The following is a 17,578-nucleotide window of genomic DNA, read 5'->3' as shown; positions in this document are numbered from 1 at the left end:
ATGTTCTAAATAATACAATAATACAATGATACAGGAGGCAAGGGTCACAACTTGAAAAACAAAAGGTTCCCTGTGAATATCAGGAAATACTTCTTCACTGTGGGAGTGACAGAACACTGGCACAGGTTGCCCAAGGATATTGTGGAGTGTCCTTCCTTGAAGATACTCAGAAGAAGCTCTCTGGACATGGTCCTGGGCAGCAACTCACTCTGGGTGTACTTGCCTGATCAGATTGGAGCAGATGACCTCCAGAGGGCCCTCCCAGCCTCAACTGTTCTGAGAATCTGTGATTCTACATTTTCTTAAAATGACAAGAGAATGAATTCTGTGCAGGCTTAGTCGTTTCATCTCTTGGGAAAACACCTGGTACAAAACAGCTCTTGAATTCTACTAATGGGGCTAAGATAAGGAACCTGGTCTGTTTAAGACACAGTACACTTATTTATAGTTGAACCAAGCATGGAAAACACCAATCCATTTCCTATCTTTGAGGACATGTGAACTTTGCCAACCTTGATGGACTTTCCCAAACAGAATGCCAGCTGATCTTGTTATCTGCTGTGTAAAATGCCATGAAATTTGGTATTTCTCTGCAGCATGGAAAGCAGTTTCAAGTAAAACATGCATGGCATTTTGCTAATGATGGAAACCAGCAGCAAGCCTTGCAGGTGACATGCAAGGAGGAAATAAGAGGAGAAAAAAACCTGCTTGCTGTGAAAGTGCAATCATACAAGCTGGGCATACTTTACTTTTAATGACAGGAGTTAACTTAGCCCACTATTGCCTACATTCACAGTTCAGCACAGACATGACCAATTTAACAACAAGTTACCTCAAATTGAGGTTTTCTTTCCAAAGACTCTGAAAGCTGGACTGTTGTTCTGTGCTCCTCCACCTGCTCACACGAAGCAGTGGCAGCGGCTCCTTCCTGTTTGGTCAGGGCTTTCCCAGCCTCCTCCCTTTTTTCCTCCTTCGCTCCCTCAGTCCCAGCAGAGCCCTCCTTCCCTTTCACGCCAGCAGCCACCGCCGATGCTGCCTCAGCCTGGGCATCCAGCGTAAGTCCGGCCATTTTAGCAGGATCCCCGCCTGCATGCACCTCCATCCCATGTCTCTCCTTGACAACTACAGTCTCCTGTACAACCTTCTGCACTGTATCCTGATCCGGCTGAACTGCTTGCTTCGTGTCACTGGAAGTTATCTCCTGAGACGTTGTCGTGTCTATTCTCTGCAGGGAAGGAGGAAAAAACCCTCAGCATCAGAAGCACACAATACTATTTGATTTGCAGTAGCTCCCAAGCTTAATGTGCTGTGAACATAAATTTTGAAAAATGGGCATTATATTTTGCCAAGTTATTTCTCTCACATTGCATAGATTTCTGTTCTCAGGATGTTATTAGTATAGCAGAAATGGAAAACAAAGCAAGAATCAAAATTTTTAAAAGTGAAGAGAAATTTTGATGTTGGTGTTCTCCCCCTTGGTATTTTTGTGTGAGTTTTACAAAGGCAAAATATAGCACCCCACAAAATGATGAAAATAAAATGAAATGAAAGAAAACCTGGTTGTTGCCTTTTTTTATTTTTTCCCCTTTTTGGTGAAGTTTCTGTTGGCGGTCCGTTGTAATAAAGGAAAACACACATGAATACATGCACTAGTTATACAGTTCTATATTGTGCAAAAAAACCCCACAAAACAAGAGAAAAGCAAAAGCAATTGCTGTGTGGTTATGACACCGATGGAGGGAATCAAGCAGCCACCTGAGCCCAGCTATGGGAAGAAGAAGTAACCCCTCCTATGAACTCAGTCGGTTTTCTGGCGGATTCTATTAAAGTGAAGATATCTGAACCATCCAAGGTTTTTTCACTGGTGGACTGTTTAGTCTAAATAGACAAAGAAATGTAGAGTCATACACAGAAAAAAGGCAGATGCATATGCAGAGACATATTAATTGCCAAAACCAGAGGCGGAGACGGAGGAAAAGGAGAAAAGGTTGCAGAGGCAAGGAGAGGTTGGAAACAGGAAAAGTAATGGGAAAATAAATCAGAGCGGATTCATAATGGCTGTAGTAAGCAATAGTTACAAAGCGTACTTGTTAGCATTGGCGTTTTGCTGGTTCAAGCAAACCTTTTTTTTTTTTTTTTTTCCTTTTATTAACAAGCCACAGCAGCAATACTTAATTTCAGTACATAAACCAGGAGGGTTGAAAGCCTTATATAATGTCTGCTTCAGACTGTGAGTTGGAGTCAAAGTATGAGAGAAAAAAAATAAGCTGGGTTGGCTGCTGTCAACATAAAGCCAGGCAGCAAGAGAACCGAAAGCTAGGGTGGTGTGAAGGGATTGCCTAAAAGAAGTCATGCTTTTATCTTTAAATCGTGGCATGGAGTGAAAGCCACTTGTTACCACTACTTTTGATGCAGACGACTCAGTAACATAGTGAGCAGTAGCAATGGTAAATGGCTGTTCTCTGGAATATCTCCACTCAGACAGGCTCTTATCTGTCCGGGCAAACGCCCCTGCTTTTACAGCTTCTCCACCAAGATGCTTTTCTGCTTTGCCAAGCTGTAAGTTTTCCAGTGTACCAAGTAACTGCAAATCCTGGTCCATCCTCAGTGTTTTTTTCAAACTCTCCTCTTCAGGACTTTGCAACTGAGATTCTGCTTCCTTTATGGGTGTCAGAGAGTCAGACAGCTTCCTTCTCGTGCTCTGCACATCGGATCCCCGCCTGGCATTCTCATCAGCGACAGGCTTGAGGATTTCATACTTGGCCACTAGTGGAACGATTTTCACAGATTCTTGCACTTTACTTTCCATTTTTTGCAAAGTTTCTACTGAAGGCTGTACTGATTTCTCGCTCTCTTTAGCTTTACTTGTCATGGTTACAATTTTCCCAGATACGGTATCATAGGACTTTCCTAGGGTGAACATTTTCTGCTTATTCTCCTCATTGGATCGTATTTCACTTTCCAAGTCCTCAAAGCTCTGCATTAGAACGGTACTGGATTTTAATATCTCAGGTGGAAAGGCAGTTTTACTGCTCACAGTCACCACTTTGTATGCCAGATTTTTTTCCGATTCACCATCAACTACCTCAGAGGGTATTTTGTCTATAATAACCCAATCCTCAGTGCCCTATATTTGAGAATAAAAGCTAAATTAGAATATCTGAAGGTTTATCTGTACTTCAGGAGCACTAAATTATGAAGACTTTTAAGAAATCATGTTGCTTCTTCTGAAAGCATATAGTAACTTTTAGCATTGTACCTCTTAGAGCAGTTATGAAGCTAATAAACAGAATCACCTTAGGCAAAATACAATTTCTTTGCATATTCTCTCTCTTCAGAGGTCCATATGACATGGACTCAAAAATATTACTTTTGCCACACTATTTCTGTATTTGTTTGAAGCAAAATAGCATGTCAGCACATAATTATAATGGTGATTGGGATCAAGCTGGGGTTAAAAATCACACATTGCAGTGGTTCACAAAGCTACAGTCAAAAACAAATTACAAAAATAGGGCAAATAAGCCCATTCAACTGTACCCCAGTTGTTACAAACATGCTGTTAATGACGTTTTAGAATAGTACGCTTCTGTATGTAGCCTGTACTGAATTTCCTTGTTTTCCTTAGAAGAATATCAACGCCCTTCAGGACTGTTTAAATGGAGAAGCACAACACAGCAAACTGTATAAACTAAGCATACTACTACAAATTCTGAATGAAACTTAATTGCAGCATCTTTTTTCCTCCTCATGCAAATGTGCTATGCGCTTTGCTTTGACTATGCAATCAGCATCCAGTTATTTGACTTTAAGACCACAACTTCTGTATTTAACTAAGCAAATGATGTAGTTTAAAATCAAATGAATTAAAAATAACCTCTAGGGATGATGGGATACTTTTCTGGATAATGATTTGATGAGAAGTAACCAAAGTGCCAGCAGATTCTCCTTCCTGCAGCTTCTTCTCTATCACACTTGGCTAATAGAAAAACCAATAAAAATATAAAGTTCACCATCACTCAGCATAATCTAAATTCACTTGACAATATAAAAGAAACTCATTCTCGTGACAGAAGTGCCCCATTCACCGTAACGTTCTCAGTGAGGTTTATGCTGGAAATGCATGCAAACTGCAAACAACATCCAAACAGCACCGTGCAAGTAGATTTCTAACTAGCAGAGAAATCAGTCTCCATTAGGAAGCCACAAGCTCTGGAGAAGACCCATTCCTCAGAATTTGGTCTCCAGATTATATCCCTATCTGAAACTTATGAAATAATAATAATAAAAAAATATTAAAAGGGAGGGCTTGGAAAGGAAAAAAGATAATAAAATAATAAATCATTGCCATCCTTTCTGACTGCATTTCAATGAAGTATTGTTTGTTTTTACCTGCATTTCAAGGAATGTAGTACCTCCCTTCTGCAAAAATATGAGTTTTTCTGATTTTTCTGTTTCTTCTTTGGTCTAATGTCAGGGGAATAAATGATTTTAGTAAATGGAGGGTATAAAGTCCACTATATTTTACAGTAGCTCATATTTCTCCACTCTACAAATTATTAATCACATGGAAAATTAGGAAACAGAACTAAAGGGAATCATTTTACAGCATAGAGGTTTCTAGTAAGAAGTGAAATCAGTGTCTCTCTATGGTGAATGCAAAGGAAACATGAATATACAAATGCTATGCACAAGTGTAGACCAAAACCCCCTAAACTGAGCAACACCAGGTGTGGATGCACTCTGTTTGTTTCATTTCATATTATCCTTTAATTTAACTTTTAAACTGATTAAACAGTTTAAAATTTATCTGAGACTGATGCCAGCTTACACAGCTTCCACCAACAGCCCAGGACAGGCCCCTCCACCTTCACTCTGGGCAAGGCTCTTTCCTGAGTTTGCAGCCCTCTCTGCTGAAACAGGCAGAAGGTATGCCCAGCAAAGATTTCAGCTCTCCTTTTTTCCATGCTGGTATTAAAAGTCTAAGAAGCGCCTTTCCTACAGAGGGAGCTAACTGTTTTTCTATTATCCTGTAGTGTGACACCGAAATCTCCTCACTTTTATCCCATCAGCGCTTTCCCAGTGCTATGAGAATCTCTCTATCTTGGACAACTGGGAAAATTTTAAATGTTGCTAAGACTCAATTTCCCAGGGCTTCTGACTCCACCTTCTGGGCAGGCCACTGTTGTCATTTGGCCAGAGAAAGCAAGCCCCTGCAGAGCAAAATGGGTCTCCTGACAAACCCTTTCATGTGACTTCAGTAACTACTACATTTAATACATAGTATTATGGAAGTTCTATGACTGGCATGATAAAAGGGTACATACACTCAAGAGGAAAGATAGAAATTTAAAGAGAAATATGAAAATAGAAAGGGATAAATGGCTCAACTCCCTGATTGCGATGAGATGCAAATCTCCTTTATTCCTAAAATGTTGGTTTCACCCAATCCAGGTCAGGTTAAACACTGTCAAGGACTTTGTCAATATGATGGCTTTCATATTCTACAGCTATCTGGCCACCATCATGGAAGGTATTTAAACCATATTTTCCATCATTAAGGAAAACCAAAGTATCTCCCCATCCATTCTAAGAAACCTAGTGGTGACTAGACAGGCTTAAAGTCACACTGACCAAACACTCAGGTGCCACATACTCAAAGATCACATTTTGAAAAGACATATTTTCTCTTCTGTTCTTGTTTTATTATAAGAAGGAGCTACAGGTAACAGCACTGAACACTGAACACATTTTAAAGTGGATATGCTAAATGAAATGTGTAACTTTGACTATCAGAAAGCAGTATACTATATCTTGACTGCCTCTGCATTTCTTAGCAGACATCAAGGTGCTGATTTTGACCTATGGATGGCTTCAGCTTTTTTTCCTGAAAAAATTCCCCTCTCATCAGGACATGTGAACTGGAACCATCTCACTTATTGGGACCAAAGGAATGGCCAGATGTTACCTACAGCAGAAGTCACCTCAGAGTTAGGCTCTAATAGTGCCAGTCTGCTCTTAATTTTCCACAGAAATACCTTTGGATGAGATTCTGTGAAACACATGTAGACTACTTGGATGCATGTAAGGTATACATGCATCTAAGTAACTGGATATTGCTTTTGAGCAAGTCATCTACTACTAACAAGAGAAGAGATACCAGATAATTCTTACCCTTTCCTTTCCAAATGAATGGATAAATTCAGATCTGTTTCCTCAGGGTGAAGCCTACATAGCTCTGTAATACTTTGCTACTTCTTGTGCGTTTTAATTAAAACTTTTTATTAAATTCCTAAAGTAATAAGGATATTAAACCAACAGGGTGGTCCTAAATTTGTTTTCCCTGCAATCCTCTAGTTCAGGCTCAGCTAGCCACCCTTTCCAACAGTTCCTTACAACTGTATTATACTAAATGCATCCTGTTCATCGTACTTACAATTTTACTTTTTAGAAGGATAAACCTTTATTTTTAATTACCATCAAACCAACCTGTTTGTAGGGTCTGTTATGATTCCTGAACAAGGCAGCAGGAGAACCACTAAAACACCTCTGTGCTCCCTTCAAAATGGAAGCTTTGAGCACTGAGCCTGCTTTTTAAGGTATTTTAATCCAGCTTGAAGGCCACACTAATACATGTCTGGTGCCTGCATCAACCACTGGGTATAATGTGGTAGAGGAGGAGGTGAGAGCCCTTTTCTTGGCAATATCCCTTTCCCTGTGAGGAGAAGCTGACACTTGCTACCTGCATGCCTCCAGGGATGCCCTTCCCCAGAGTTGTGGGTCTGCAACACCAACCTCTGAGGTGAGAAAGCAGAGTACTCTTTCAATTTACACTTTCCAGACAACATCACATCAGTGCTGTGGGCACAGAAACAAATCTCGTGACCATTTATTGGTCTTTAATGCTAAAACCAAGAGGTACCCATAAAGATAATTCCTGTGAGATGGAAACCAGATATCCATTCAAAATAGAATAAAAAATTAACTTTCAGCCAGACCACACATGCTTATTTCTTTTTGCTCCACTGGACTTAAGCCAAGACACTGGACTATGTATGTTATTGCAACACAAATGTTGCCTCGCTACCCCTACATGTCCTTATCTACCTGAAGATCAAGTAAACAGCAGCTTTTAAATGGGCAAGTTTCCTCCAAGCACTTTGAGACTGCACAGTGAACAAGATTTTTTCACACATACACACTGCATGAAAGCGCAGATACTTAGCCATCTGCACTGGGTCTTCAATGACAGTATCCAGCAGACTGTAGCAACCACCAGGTCCCTTATGGAACTGGCCAAAAAGGTCTAATTATCATCATTATTTCTTCTCTGTCTTCAGAGACTGAGAGTTCTTCCCTTTTCTCTATGTTCACACTTGGCACCATAGCCCCCACCCGTCTCACTACACTGCTGCTCCCAACCAGTCAGCATTGTTTAAATTTTCTCTCCATCAATTTCATGGTTTCTTTCATGCATGGCTGGACTTCCTCAAGCTCACCCAACCTGTAACAACGCCTGGATTTTGCACCCTCGAAGAGACCCAGTTCTGCCACATGGCTTCCAGTGAATTTAATTCTCTATATACACATATATTTATATATGTATATATTTGGGGTATCTGCTCTTCCTCCCGTCTTTGCTGCTAGAGCCTGCGTCCTGAGAAAAATGGAGTGCCTGCAAGCAGGGATTGGCCTCTAACTACGGCCTCTAACCTAGTGAGAGCTGCTATAAGTAAAAATGCATAGACAAATACATAATGAAGCCTTTCAGCTCACGCTGACCTCTTCAGGCACTAGTGGTTCAATCATAGGAGCATCCTCCTGCCTTGCTGCAAGCCGAACGGGAGATGTGGAAAGCCTCTTCTCCCACTCATTAGACACAGTCGTTTCTGTGGAGGTTTCCAAGAAGGTGCGTTTCAACTCGCTTATATTGGTCTGATGTTTCATCAGATCTTCCTGGGTTTTGTCTAGATCCTAGACAGTTTTAAAAGAATAGAGCAGTTTGTGATACATCCTAAGCCAACCAAACTTTAGAGCCAAAACACACAACTTGGTTAGTATAGAGGGAAGTAACAGCTCAGGGAGCCAGGGAGCACAGCACTAACACAACACTCTGTGAAAATGTGGCATTTTGAAAGAGAACAGCATAGCATATCTCGTACAAGTGAGTCTAAATACACTCTTAAAGAGCCTATCCATATCGCTGTAATTTGCACCTGATAAAGAGGCTCCAAACAAACATACATATGCGCGTGGAGGCACACACATATACGCACACGCATATATCGATATTGATAGTACAAGTTAGAGGAGTCATCATAATCTGAGAGAAAAAATAATCTATTAGCAGGTGGGAGTACACAGTTCATGCATCATAGTGCAGATCCACAGTTTACCACTAAAACTAACACACATGTACGTACATGCACTGGTATATACCAATACCAACCTCTAACATAAGATTACTATGTTTGACATACACATTTTCACCCTGTATTCGCTTAATCAGACTATTCTGAAAGAAGTGAAAAAGAAAGGGAAAGGTAAGGGACACAGTATTGAAAGGATACAAAATGCTGTTTCTACACATTTCTTCACAGAGAACCGACAGTAACATGCTGAAAGAGGCAAACACCTCCAACATTGATACCTGAGAAACTTCTAGACCTTTTGTTTCTGTACCTGTGCCTTTAGATCTCCGTCCTCCTCTTGATCCGACTGCCAGCATGAGAAAGATTGGAAAACAACACCTTACCCACTTGTATGAACGAAAGTTTTATGAACATTGGTGAGAGGTACACACTAGGTTAAAATCCCATTTTCTCTTCATTAAGGGTTTAAGGAGAAGGAGTAGACACACTGGGTTTGCACGATTTTCCTAATTCAGAGCAAACATCCTCTTGTCAAATTTTTAATTTTAATTATCAAAGGGGTATGAAACATCTTCCTTTTATAAATATTGCTACCCTCCACATTCACAGATCTCTATTTATGGAGCAGCAGTTGCACCTTCTCACCAAGGTCACGACTAGTCTAGGACTGAAGAGCAACAGCAAATGCTTTGGAATTCCATAATCCCAGAATCTGGGCCACAAGCAAAGCTCTGCATAAACTCACCACGGGCAAACAATCTGCAATGCTTTCTACAGAAGGAAGCACATTTTATTTGCTTAAAATGCTATTTTTCCTTAACCATAGTCCTTTTCTGTATTCCTGTAATTTTATTTCATATTTAGCCTGTATATATTCTTTCAGGACCTATCATCTGGAATGGCACACACATCCCGTCCACTTCAGTGCACATTTTCAAAAGCAGTGCCCGAAGGACTGCCTCAGCAGCCCTGTTTCCAAGGGTGCAAATTTCAGGTGGCAGATACAACACACATTTTGAAAATCAGGTATCTGTAAGAAAAACTGAGATGTGCTGTATCTTCTCCTCTAAATAAAGACGGCAACTAGGGATATTAACATGAATTTTTGAGGAATAAACTGAACATTTTAAATGTCACAATTTTATGATTATGTTTTACTTTCTGCAGGGCTCAGAAGCTATGGAGTGGAAGAAGCACTTCAAAGCATTTTGCACTCCTGACTCATCTCAACAGACTTTATGTTGTTGCACTGTTTGAATTCTTTTAATGCCCATGCTGCTATTTTATTGTTAATTTTTCATATAGTCCTAATTAGACAAATAACTCATGGGAAAATCTGTTGATTACTTTACAACTCAGTTCGAATTTATTCTATTTACAGCCAAGTCTGAATCGTCCTGACGTGTCACACAGAAAATTTTTCCTTGACGATAATTTTAACGGTCTCAAATATTAATGAGGTCCTTCTGAGAACCTAGAGTGGTGTTTGTGGTAAGACTCTGTCTTCTAGCAGGCGTCAGACAAAATTCAGCTCATGTCTGCAGCTGCAACCACACTAATTATGAAAGCATTATATGCACTTCACTGAAGTCACATAGGGTTGAATTTGCCTGCACAATCTATGTACCATATTGTGGATATGAGGCTTCTCAGTGCAAGGAAAATACAAACATTTTACATTTTTCCTCTGAAAAGGATACCTGGACTAGTAGTGGCAGTATGTGAAGATGCTACGTGAAAGTACGTTAAAGAAAAACCTTAGATACTTAATATGTGAGAATACCTCTATTCAGTACATTTGAAAACTGCTTTTTATTGTCTTTTCCCCACTCTCCCAATCAGGCTTCAAACTATAAGAGCAAAGAAGTGAACAAAAACCCCCAGGGCACGATCTGGCCAGCACAACCCCCCCGGTAGGCAGCACTGGCGCGGGTGACACCGCCTCTGCCCCACTAACTGCACAACGCAAAGGCCTTGCAGCTTCCAAACCCAACTCAAGAGACAAGAGGAGCCCATAGGGAGCACTGGAAGCTGAACTCTCCTAGCAAAGCTCTCCCGCTTGCAGGCACGCACATGCACACACGCGCAGGGAGGGATCCTGCACTGCCGTAGCAGACATGCGGTTTAGTCCCGAGGCCCAGGGTCGGGAAGAGACGAGGCAAAACGCTCTCCCCTGCCATAGCTGGGTGCCGGCGACTGTACAAACCTCGGTGGCAGTGGTCTCACCATCAGCCGCAGTATCCGTCTGCTCACTGTCAGTCTATTGGGTTAGACAAGTACCCGGGTCCCGAGAGGAAGGCAGGAATAAAGAATAAACCCAGCTCATCAGTACACGCGGCTCGCACGGGGAACTGTTCAACTCAACAGCCCTGTGAACTGCATTAGCATTGCTTTTCAAACAACGCACATGTCAAAGAAGCAAAATAAAAATGCTATATTAGTAAACAGAACAGACTCAGAGGAAGACTCGAGGCGTACTGTACACAGTATATGGCTTTACTGGAACAAATTTATAAGCCAAACAAAACATTACTGGAAAAGTGTTATTTGAATAGCAGATATTTTTTTTCTTAAGAAAGCCAGGTAGCTTTAAAAAAAAAAAAAAATGGGAAAAAAGTGACTAATATTTTCTAAGCAAACTTTTCCTCCCATAATGATTTTATACAGAAAATTATTGAACTAATTTTTGATCTAGCCAATATAAAGTGGGGGTTAAATTTTTATCCAGAGGGGAAAAAGATAATTAAAAACAACAACAACAACAACGAAGCTACTTTAACAGTCATCTGACTTTCAGCCCCTCATTTGTACAGAGGTTGTTCTTGTCTCCACATTTTTACACCATGAGGCTGTCTGCATTACCAAGGAGTTCAAATAATGGTACCCCCAGCCCATCTACTGTCTGTCTGTGGAGTAATGGTATGGCTCAGATCCCACTCGGTTCCAATAAAGAGCAGCTGATAATTGTTAATGATAGTAAAAAGAAAGAAAACTGCCATTAAAAGAAGAAAAAAAATACTTCTCATTCCATTTAAGAATATGGATGAAAGCAGGAGAAAACAAAAATAACTCCCCCCACCCCCCAAACACTTACTAGGTATGAGTGATAAAAATGAAACAAAGCACAGCATTGCACAGACTGATCTATCCCTGCTTTGTATGAAGAACATCTTAGTGGAGAACACAAATGTCAAGATCAATAGAGTGGAGTGGAGGTTGCTACAGACTGAGAAGAGAGCTCATAAAACTACTCCGATGTCAGGTAAGCATATGGAAAACTAGTAAGTTAAGTGCACCCTACTGCCCCAGATTGGCACATCCAAGTTGTTTTTATAGCAGTTAAAGCTCTGGTTTCTGTTAGTGATTTTCTGTGGTCCTTAGATAATCTAAAGTAACCCAATTTAAAGCCAGGACAATACATCTCATCCTCCAATCACATCAAAATGGACAAGAACAAAAGAACAACCTACTGGTGGATGGAGTATCAGTCTTAGCTTTGAATTTCCTCCAATCTTTTGTCATTTTCTGACAACTCCAGTGTTTCATAAGACAATGTTTTGATTTTTTCATTGCTTTGTTTTTTATTCTTTGAAGAGTTTGTATTGTTTGTGTGACAGACAGAAGAATAAACAAGCATTTTGCACTACTTGCTAAGTGCACAAATGCAAGTTACATGTAATTTTTCAAGCCATGACCACTCTTCAGACAGACCACATTTATTTTTAAATGGAAGTATAATGTCAAAGTAGTCTATTAGGCTGGTTCAATTGCTTTCACTAAAGTGCTAGAAAATTGTTTCTTTATTAACAAAGGATCTCATGTCTTTATAGCATTATAGGCAATATATTATTTATAGCATTTATATATATGTCTTTATAGCATTATAGGCAAAGGTATGGCAATAGAAAAAATAAAAATGCATTGTCACTCCTATTTACTAAAAAATACAAAAAAAATAGAAACAAAGAGGAATTAATGAATGTAGGCATTTAAAAAGAATTAAAAATTGTGTCAAGGCACTGTAACACAAGTCTGGCACATATGGTTCATTTAAGAACCTGAAGTCAATAGAAAATTAGCTGCTAAGGTACAAACACAAAAGCCAGTAACTCCAAGGGGTGAGATTCTGTCTTTGACTGCACGGACTGACTCCAGATGCATAGCTCAAGGGAGAACAAGTTCAACAATGTATGACATTGATTCAGGATACTGGCTGTAGTCTTCTGCATCTCTATGTGCAATCTTTTGTGAGCTGTGGGGGCGGGAAAGGTTCCTATTCCTTTTGCCGTAAATGGAATGAAATCCTAAATAAAGCATAAAACTTGCTTTACTGCAAATATATGTCTTCTAATAAACCAATCAACAGCCATGGAGTCAAAGTCAGCATTACTGAAGTACTTGAAATAAAGACCTAGGGTTATCACAAAGCAGGGAATGGTGAGTTAAGGCTGAGCAAGGCAGGTCTCCTCTGGAGTGAAGAGTAAGAAAGGCCAGGCTCAGCTCCAAGACGGGCTGAGGTACAGCTGAGGTGGGGCTGACGGGCAGGCAAGGGCTGGAGCAGGACAGAAGGCAGCTTCTCCTGACGTGCTGTGGCTGCACCTCTCCTACCTTCTGATCGTAATTGCTGTGATTTGTTTTGCCAATGTAATGCAGACATGCCCGAGTTTAATACATATTCACTTTCATGCAATATTTTGAACAAGAAATACCCCGTGGATTAGGCACAAGTCTGTGTTGTCTGCCAGGAAGCACTGCCAGAGTAATCACCCTCATAAAAGAGCGATACTAAAAACCCTATTTTAGATTTTTTTATGCTCAATACTTCCTAACTTTGCTAACAAAAAGAAGTGCTCATTTCTGAAAAAGGAACAGACTAATGTATTACATAAACACTGCCTCATTATTGCCTCTAGAGCTGGAACTATATTAATGCTGTTATTGCTATTAAATTAATCCAAGTGCAGAGCTAATGCAAATTGAGACCTAAATGCTGTCTCAAAATGAGGACAAGAAATGAGACAGCAGCATTTTGGGTGTCTTTTATCAGAAACTGCACAATATTTTTTAGTTGTAGGGCATCACAGAGCCAAAAGCATCTAAAGACAATGTTTTTACAAGACAAATTGATGTGACTTTTGGCTTTCCATAAAAAGGAAATGAAATCCTGCACCAAGTCTTACAAAACCAACAGCAGCAGACGAGAATGTTCAAGCTAGTTTATTGCAGAGAGCTACTGCAATGGACTATCGACAAGTGGCCAAGGTGGCTTTTTACACGGCCAACTGGTCAGCGATGATGTGATCTGGTTTTCTTTCTTTATATACAAGGCAAAACCATACTTTTGTATTTGAAGCTGAAGAAGAAAATAGAAAATTAAGGAAAACCTGAACTCGTTATTTTATCCTGTCAACAAAGAACCATCAGGCTCCAGCAAAAACTGAGATGCCAGTTACTCTGTTACTGAAGCAGATTCCTTTCTGATTCCTGCATATACCATCACATCCACAGTACCCAGAACCACTGCAGACTCCTACTGCAGCTGGTTCATCTGCCCTTGATGACTCTGGTTGGCTTGAGGCATCAGTTTTGGCAGTGCTAATCTAACACTGCAAATGTCAAGAGGGCCCACATGGCATGCTCCTGCAACAGCTGCAGAACAGCTGTCCCAATCTAACCCCTCACTGATACATTGGATTTAACCATGGGAAAACAATTTAATCTGCAGCAGAGATGGGATCAAGGCTGAAAATTGAGATCCAGGTTTTGCTGGATCAAAAAGCCTTTTCTGGGGTTCAGCTAGAGCTGATAGCCTTTTGCAAAAAAAGCTGAGTCCATCTGGACTTTGAACATACTGAAGCTGGTGAGGGTGCTCATCCTCATTGGAAAGCTAGTTATATAAATAAATGTAGATACATATGCATGTATTTGCATACTTCAGTAGTTATGCAGGAAATTATATTTAATACCCACTATTTAGATATCTTTTCTAACCTTAGTAGAAACTGATAGAGGGAAGAAAAAAAGTCTTATCATTTAGTGCAAGTCTCTTTGCACCAGCTGACACAGTTCAAGCCAAGCCTCTTCCACACAGTGTTGTGCCTAACCCTGGGCTCCAAGCTGTACTCCCAGCATGAGGAAAAAAAAAATAAGAAGAAAAAAACCAAACCAAAACAAAAAACAACAACCCCCAAACCAAAAAAAAAACCCTTCTAACATATCAGCACAGACAGAAATGAGGCTCTGAAAGTAGGACCACTATTGCAGCAATCTAACACTGGTTAGGACTGAAGCACTGAACACAAAAAAGAGTGTGTTCGATGCCGAGGTACACACCTCTTCCTCTGAACTGTCACTCAGGTCATTGGCAAGTGAGGCACTCAAGGAGGCCGCCTTGGGCTCCAGGTAGCAGAGGCACATAGCCAGAGGAAAGGAGAGAGTGAGGGCGTATGGCACTGAGAAAGAGGCAGAGAGCAGAAAGAAAAAAATGAAGAGGAAGCAAGGCACGAGGGAGGGGGAGCGGATGGGGAGGTAGTGCTGCACACTGGCAGGCAGGAGGTTGGTTTCGGAGAGATTAGGGAGCGACAGGTAGCCATCATCATCCAGGAGGGAAGGAAATGACTCTGGAAGTTGCAAGGAGAAGGAAAACAGTGTTCCGCCTTTGCCAGCTTTTTGCTTGTAGCCAAAAGCCATGTCTTGCTCGGCGGAGCAAACTCGCCCCTTTCTGTCAGAGTCTGGCTCCGACTCGCTGTGTTTTGGAGTGCTCTCTTTGAGGGCCTCACAGCCTAAGGACTTTGTCCGAGTGCTCTCCTTGCATCTCCTGCGAAGCTTTGCTGAAGATACATGGGGGCCAGGCTGAGAGGATGGCGAGGAGTGGTGGGAGTCAGTGCCAAGCAAAGATGGCTGGTGACAGAGAAAGAGCAGCAAACAAGGCGCAAAAGCAAAAGGACAAAAAGAAAACTGTAATTAGTTAATTTTCTTCCGTGATGATAAATAATATATATTATATATATAGAATTATAAACAGTATTTTAACACCACAGCTTTCCACTGAATCGAACGGTGCATGTTCCCATGCCACACATCACAGGTATCAGCGAATCACGCTTCCAGCTTACAAAAGGCAACTTCTTGATTCAACGTTTGTCTAGTCCTTTGCAGCACAGGATTTACATAAAAGCCTCCACGGCCACATGGGGAGTTTCAGGTGCTGCCAATTTCCTCTTACTGCAAGATTGGTTTCCAATCATAAGGAGTTTTCAAACGTTAAGTACATGGAGAGCAACAAAGAAGGAAACATATTTCTAATACCAGCACGACTTGTAGCAGCATTCTTGCACTCAGGAGGAGACCCGGTGGGGGCCAGATGCTTCCCATCTATGCCTTGGACAATCTCAGTAGTAATAATTAAAACTCCAAGGACTTAAAATTCCTCCATTGCAATATTAAAAAAAACCAAAAAAACCCCCAAAAAACCAACTAGGCCCTAAACCAAATTAAAACATATTATGGTTTGGTGGGAGAAAAGAAATCCATTCATCAGCTGCTCCTGATGGAAAAAAACAGCTCGACAGCTATCCCAGAAGCCACTTCCTGAGCACAGCTCCCACCACTGGTCCCTGCTGGGCATCCCCACAGCCCTGCCTTCACCTCTGCTCAGTGTGAGCCCAAGCAGACAGTGCTGGGGGCTCACCCCCTCGCAGTCATGCACCCTGCCAGCCCCTCCATGCAGTCACATCATCGTCCGTGCACTGAAAGAAGGCAGCTGAGACTTGTGGCTCAGCAAACCCCATCATCTTTCACTGGGGATCTGAAGGGGGGATGGCTAGAGAGAGGTCCTTGCCCCACACAGCCAGATCTTCTCATAATCAAAATGTGACCCTTTACCCATAGTGAAGAGCCAAAATGCCCCTGATGCTTTTGCTACAAGTTTTACCACAATGCCAAGAATACTGGCTACCAACAAGCAGGATTTTCTTTGATATATGCCACTTGTAGGACATTCAGCTGGCCTTTCAGGTCATTTGAGGACAAAAAATTGGTAGGAGGAGGGAGGTGATTCAGCAGAAATGGTGACTGTCATTTCACATGCTCCCTGCAAGCAGACACCACTGTCATTACCAAAATGGATACCCCAGTATGACACATCTGCCACAATGCTGATAGATCAGAGATGTTTTGGCCAAAATCTACCAGGTGCACATAGCTGAAGTAGCCCACAGGATCCATGACCAAACCCAAAGTGCCTGAGCTGCTCCATCCATAGTGCATCTCCCCAAGGAGCTATAATAGCCATTTAACTTTCACTCCAGGCTCCCAAAAGCAAAATGACCTTAAAGCCACAACAACATTTGTCTCCAGTTCAAGCTGGTGTTGAACTGGAGGCAAAAAGCAGATCCATGTTATAGACACAGGTTGCTACTAAGCCCAAACTTTACCAGGTATATTAACGGTAGGAATGGGATGTAAGCCAAGTAATTACATGGAAGAACTGCTTTCCTTCCTCTTTAGTATTTCCTTTTATCTCTTCTCTAGCAATCTATCAGTTCAAGGAATCTGTATTCCCAAACTAAGCAATCAGAACCAAGCCTAGCTTCAAACCACTTACAAATGTCTTTATGGGTTTAATTCAGTAAGCTCAAGTCAACATTTAATGCTGATGGACTCACAGGTTTTTGTGTGAGCTAAATACACACACAAATATAACTTCTCTTTATATTGTTAAGTTAAAATCCAAAGTAAATGTATTATTTTCTAATACAGTCTATTCACTTACTGACATCTTTACAGTGTTAATATTTAGAATAACTTCTGGTACTTAAATACACATGGATAAAACAGAGACAAAATGTCCTAATGGAAAAGCTGAAAACATCTAAAACATTTATATGCGCTTAAAAAGGGATTTGATTTCATGCTTGTCTTGTGTTTCTTGAGACATTCTCTTTATGATGACAGACAAATCTGTTAGCAGGTCCATGTGGAAGCAGGACTGAGATCTCTGTAGGATTACAGAACTGAAACTCTATTTATAATGGTTTGAACAGAATTCATCTCTTGAGTAGGGGGTAAAAATCAATCATTTGTGCATATTTAAGTTCCATCAAATTAGTCTCCTAAAATATCTTTGAGTATTTCTACCCATATGTAAGGAATAACTAGATGATCTTCAAAATGCAACTGATCCCTTCATGGACTTAAATTAACAA

General features: G+C 40.8%; 2 protein-coding genes across 22 annotated transcripts in view; both read right to left on the bottom strand.

Moving 5' to 3' along the window:
• EPB41L3 (erythrocyte membrane protein band 4.1 like 3) overlaps positions 1–17,578 on the bottom strand; it is a 96,977-nt gene that overhangs the window by 6,266 nt on the left and 73,133 nt on the right. For 4 of the 21 annotated variants that reach the window (XM_015618923.2, XM_019005705.1, XM_015618925.2 and 1 more), the window contains exons 13-21: positions 14,706–15,272; positions 10,579–10,632; positions 8,683–8,718; positions 8,450–8,515; positions 7,783–7,974; positions 4,393–4,467; positions 3,878–3,979; positions 1,756–1,878; positions 833–1,225 (exon numbers count right to left, since the gene is read on the bottom strand). In XM_015618923.2, the coding sequence (XP_015474409.1) occupies positions 833–1,225; positions 1,756–1,878; positions 3,878–3,979; positions 4,393–4,467; positions 7,783–7,974; positions 8,450–8,515; positions 8,683–8,718; positions 10,579–10,632; positions 14,706–15,272 (1,608 nt within the window). The remainder of the gene's footprint in view (positions 1–832; positions 1,226–1,755; positions 1,879–3,877; positions 3,980–4,392; positions 4,468–7,782; positions 7,975–8,449; positions 8,516–8,682; positions 8,719–10,578; positions 10,633–14,705; positions 15,273–17,578) is intronic. The other 17 variants (XM_015618935.2, XM_015618936.2, XM_015618933.2 and 14 more) reach the window with 15 other exon arrangements.
• Positions 1,885–3,871, bottom strand: LOC107200416. The gene has a single exon (XM_015618939.2). It carries the CDS (start codon positions 2,981–2,983, stop codon positions 2,075–2,077), a length of 909 nt encoding a protein of 302 aa, XP_015474425.1. The 5' UTR covers positions 2,984–3,871; the 3' UTR covers positions 1,885–2,074.

This window comes from Parus major, chromosome 2 (assembly GCF_001522545.3).
Source record: "Parus major isolate Abel chromosome 2, Parus_major1.1, whole genome shotgun sequence".
In the NCBI taxonomy this organism is placed as follows: domain Eukaryota; kingdom Metazoa; phylum Chordata; class Aves; order Passeriformes; family Paridae; genus Parus; species Parus major.
This window is presented reverse-complemented; position numbering and strand designations above follow the sequence as displayed.